At 35.7% G+C, this 5,044-nt stretch overlaps 1 protein-coding gene across 1 annotated transcript; it reads left to right on the forward strand.

Moving 5' to 3' along the window:
* Window positions 1-3,590: 3,590 nt before the first annotated feature.
* LOC103589368 (olfactory receptor 52A5) lies at window positions 3,591-4,541 on the forward strand. Its single transcript, XM_008571321.1, has one exon. It carries the CDS (start codon window positions 3,591-3,593, stop codon window positions 4,539-4,541), a length of 951 nt encoding a protein of 316 aa, XP_008569543.1.
* Window positions 4,542-5,044: the final 503 nt, after the last annotated feature.

Here is a 5,044-nt window from a genome sequence, read left to right on the forward strand (position 1 = left end):
GACTGTCTCAGCAAAAAAAGAGAGTTTTCTGTCACTGGAGGGATTTAGACATAGCTCAATGACAAATGTCAGAGATGGTGTGGAATGATGAAATCCATGATATCGTAGGTGGTGTGGATAAGCCCTGGTATGGAGTGTGAGTTTAGAACTCTTAATCCCTTAAAACTTTGAGGTGCTGGGAATTACCCTGTCAGAACTGGCGTTGTCGGTATCACTGATGGTGTAGGTTATTCATACAAGGAAGACCCAAATGTTCAGATTGTTTCCCCTGGCTCAGTTTTATAAACGGCTTAAGAAAGCTTCCCTTTGTCCTTAATGCAGTTTGCTTTTGGTCATACATTTCAGTAATTTTCAATCCAAAAAATTTTAGTTTTATGTATCTCAGTTTCTCCTACATAAAGTCAGTGAGACCAACAGATTTTATTTCCCTTCAATTGGGCCTTAATTTTGTAAACAAATGGAATTAACTTGCTATGGATTCACTATTGTCACATCACTTCCTAATATCACATCTGTCACAAATAGTTTTTAACAGGAACTCACTGCCTCTAGCTTTCATGCTGTTCAAGTCATTGACTGAGTTGCCAGCAGATTGAATATTTAAAAGGCAAAATGTTTGTCCCATCACAAAGAAATTCTAAATTACTCAACTTAAAATAGGAACTTCGCATTTGGTCTTCTTCCCTTTTGAATAGCTTAAACTCATACCATTTCTGCTTACAAACCAATTTATATGATAAAACAATTATCAATTAGCAATCCCAGCATATATTACATTCTTCTGTAATTTTATACAAACTATTTTCTGTTCTTTGAATGCCATTGTCTATCTCCTTTATTTGGCTAATACCTACTAAAGAATTATGACTCTGGATAGCCCGTATTGTTCTGCCCAATTTGATTAAAGATACATAAATTCATTAATCCTCATTAAATTAGGGGCTCCCCCCCAAATATGAAAACCTAAAACAATTGTTGCCAATGTCTGATGTGCTACTGTCATCAAAAGAGTAGGAAACAGGGATCCTGCTAAGCCTCTTACAGTACAGGTGGTATTGCCTACAGCAACAGCAAAGAATCTATCTGGCCTCCGATGTCGAATGTGCTGAGAGTGAGAAACCCTGCCCTAGCAGAATATTCTTTTCATTTTTCTCTTCATCCTCATATTGCCTACAGCAACAGCAAAGAATCTATCTGGCCTCCGATGTCGATTGTGCTGAGAGTGAGAAACCCTGCCCTAGCAGAATATTCTTTTCATTTTTCTCTTCATCCTCTCATTGCTCACAATATGTACTTCAGCAGAACTTCAATTTGTATATTACCTTTCCAAAATTCTCCAGGTCAACGATTACTCACATGGCCATGTTAAATTTCCTAAATTTCTGTTCTTGATAAAGGCAGTAGTATACATTTTTGAGCCACATCATAGAGATTGCTGGCTAATACATAGATGATATCCTGTTGGAAAAGTGAACATAAATCAGACAGATAGCACATAATAAGCATGAACTATACAACATGCACTTTACCTACTTGGTGAATTAACGAGGTGAAATGGGTGTCATTTCTATCAGAATCTAAACAGTTCACACTGACTTAAAATTTTAGTGTTTTGTAGGATCAACCTGGCTGTATTTAGTTACCTGCTAATATGTATTTTATAACCCTTTCTAAATTACAATTATAAAATCTTAGAGGATACAAATTTGTTTCATTTGTTCATTCTGGGTTAATATTACAAATAATTTGGATTCTGAGAGATATACCTATAAGAAGTCTTAGATTCTCAAATAAGGTAATGATGTAATATCATAAGGTAAGGAAGGTAAAATATTCAAAAATTATTAAAGATTTTAGGAGGCGAATGATATTTAACACATTTTTGATAAATGGTAGATGGTATTTTTTTTCAATTTCAAGCACCCTGAAAAATAGAGATACTTCATAAATACAGAAATGATAAATTTATATTTTTTTCCTTTGCTTCAAAAATACTTGGAATATAGTTAATAGTTAATAATTTTTTGTTGGACAAAATCACTAGCAAATAAACATCTAATTTGTTTGTAGTAATGCGAGCCTGTGTTGTGAGGAATATCTGGTTTAACATATTGTGTATTAGCTTAAAAGAAGAGTTCCTGAGACAGGAAAAAAGCCCTGCACAGTGTTGGATAGGTTTTTGAAAAGGAAATAATTAAGGTTCTTTTAATTGACCTCGATTGACTTATAGAAACCCTTTCATATGCCAGATACAATCTAAGTTTATCCAGGAGGAAAAAAATCTTGCAGCATGATGGGGAGGTCATAATTGTGAGATATTTATTTTAGTCACCAAACTGTTATTTTAGACCATCCTCACACTCTTTGTCTATTTATATTATACTCTACTTTTCAGAGAATGTTTTTCAATTACTAAAAGAAAATAAATAAAAATTTTAAATTATTCAATTTTGTAATATTCAGGAGTGAAAATATTTTCTTGAAGAAAAGATACATACAAGTTAGAAACAGTCAGCAGGCAGGGAACAACACTTTAGCTTTGGAAGATAAATAGGAAGAGCCACTCTGCACTGTAACAGAGATAAGATTCAGGTCTGGCATAAAATAGTCCCATGGAAAACCATGTACAGAAGAAAATGTTCAGCTCTACAGAAATAATTGTAGTTTGAGTGAATTGAACATGAATGAAGCTGTAAGTAAAGACAAAATTATATTTAGTAGAGAGTTCAATGTTATTTCAAATGGTTGAGCAGAAATGACAATTCAGGCTTAGGAAGGAAATAATGGTTATGGCTGGGAGAGAAAATGCCAGGGACTATAGATTCCAGTTGATATTAGATACAAGGGATGCGCACATAGCAGGACATGGAAAGTGAGAACAAGGACTGAGAGAAACTGCTGAGGAAAAGACCCGTGACTTAAAAAACAATAAATTTATTTTCTCAGAGAATAAGTAGGACAAGATGTAAGATGTATAGTTGGATTTTGGAAGACACTAAATGTTTGAAAAACTAGGTTAAAAATATTCTGTGAGATTCTATGAGAGCAAGAACAGACTGTGAAGACATTAACTTCACAAAACCAACTATGAGTTGCAAAACTGAAAAATACTCCAGCCAAACTCTACATTGATCAAATTAAATGTTCTACCACCACTGTGAACACTACATGTCCAGCACAGGTACTGTCTCCTTCTGGAAAATCTTCACATTTTATTAAATAATTTTTTCCCCAATTCCATTTCGCAGGTTACATAAAACGCACACAGGACGAATAACAAACAACAAATAAAGGGTATCTGGTCCTGTAGTCATAGGCCAGGTAATATTTCATCTTGTCCATTCAATCTGTTCATTGAAAATGACTAACGCACAAAGAAACATGAAACCTGATGATTGGTCTTTCCATGACTTTGAGAAAGGAGATAGAAAATCACAAGGAAGTTGTTGGGATAGAAAATATAAGATAAGATGCTACCTATAGAACTAAGGTATTGCTAAAATAAAATAATAACTTCTCATTTTTAATTCCTGATGTCATCACAGGGAATAGAAGATGCAACACCGCTTGATTCTACTGACCAAATCACCATGATCACATTCAATGGTTCAGTCTTCTTGCCCTCTGTATTTACACTAATTGGGATTCCCGGCCTAGAATCAGTGCAGTGCTGGATTGGGATTCCATTCTGTGCTATGTATCTCATTGCTGTTATGGGGAATTCCCTAATTTTAATTATAATCATATATGAAAACAGCCTCCATATACCCATGTACATTTTGTTATCTATGTTGGCAACGACAGACATTGCCCTTAGCACCTGCATTCTTCCTAAAATGCTAGGCATCTTTTGGTTTCATTTGCCAGAGATTTCTTTTGATACCTGCTTACTGCAGATGGGGCTTATTCACACATTCCAGGCAATGGAGTCAGGCATCCTCCTGGCCATGGCCCTAGATCGCTACGTGGCCATCTGTGACCCCTTGAGACATGCCGCCATCTTCTCCCATCAACTCTTGACTCATATTGGACTCGGGGTGACACTAAGGGCTGCCATCCTTGTAGTACCTTCCCTTTTGCTTATCAAATGCCGTCTTAAACTCTTCCGAACTACAATCATCTCCCACTCTTATTGTGAGCACATGGCCATTGTGAAATTGGCTGCTGAAGATATTCGAGTCAACAAGATATATGGTCTATTTGTTGCCTTCACCATCCTTGGGTTTGACATCATCTTTATTACTTTGTCCTATGCTCAAATCTTTATCACAGTCTTTCGATTGCCCCAGAAGGAGGCACGATTCAAGGCCTTCAATACCTGCATCGCCCACATCTGTGTCTTCCTCCAGTTCTACCTCCTGGCCTTCTTCTCCTTCTTCACACACAGGTTTGGTTCCCACATCCCGCGATATGTCCATATCCTCTTGTCAGACCTTTACCTGCTAGTCCCGCCTTTCCTCAATCCTATTGTCTATGGAGTGAAGACCAAACAAATTCGTGACCATGTCCTGAAAATGCTCTTCTTCAAAAAGACACCTTGATTATTAATGACTCCTTCTATAGAGATTTTGAGTTGGTTCTAAGTAACAACCTCAATGTGGGGAAAACTTATGTCTTCCTCAAATATGTACATCTGAAATAAAATCTTTCTATCTCATAATTTGAGGAGGTTTTCAGGAAATCTTCAAATGTTTAATAACTTACTCATGAGGGGAAAAAAAAACTCTCTTATGCTGTGACTTGAAATCATTTATTTTTTTCTGGTTTTGGCCCTTTTGATTAAATATAGAAGTTTTCTCTGATACTACTTAGATTTATATAAAAAACAATTTCTGAAGACAGCACTAGATTATAGATACTTTCAGAGAGTGTGTAACACACTGATATTTTCAAACTGCTGCTCCAACCCGTACCTACCTTAAATTCTGGGTATGGATCACTTCCTAATATTGGCTTTTGTATCAACATTTTGACAAATTTAACATAACTTATCTGTGTTTTATGTATTTTCTCTGAAATACTTATCAATATAAAGATTTATAAA

The sequence above is a fragment of the Galeopterus variegatus genome, unplaced genomic scaffold (genome assembly GCF_000696425.1).
Source record: "Galeopterus variegatus unplaced genomic scaffold, G_variegatus-3.0.2 Scaffold679, whole genome shotgun sequence".
In the NCBI taxonomy this organism is placed as follows: domain Eukaryota; kingdom Metazoa; phylum Chordata; class Mammalia; order Dermoptera; family Cynocephalidae; genus Galeopterus; species Galeopterus variegatus.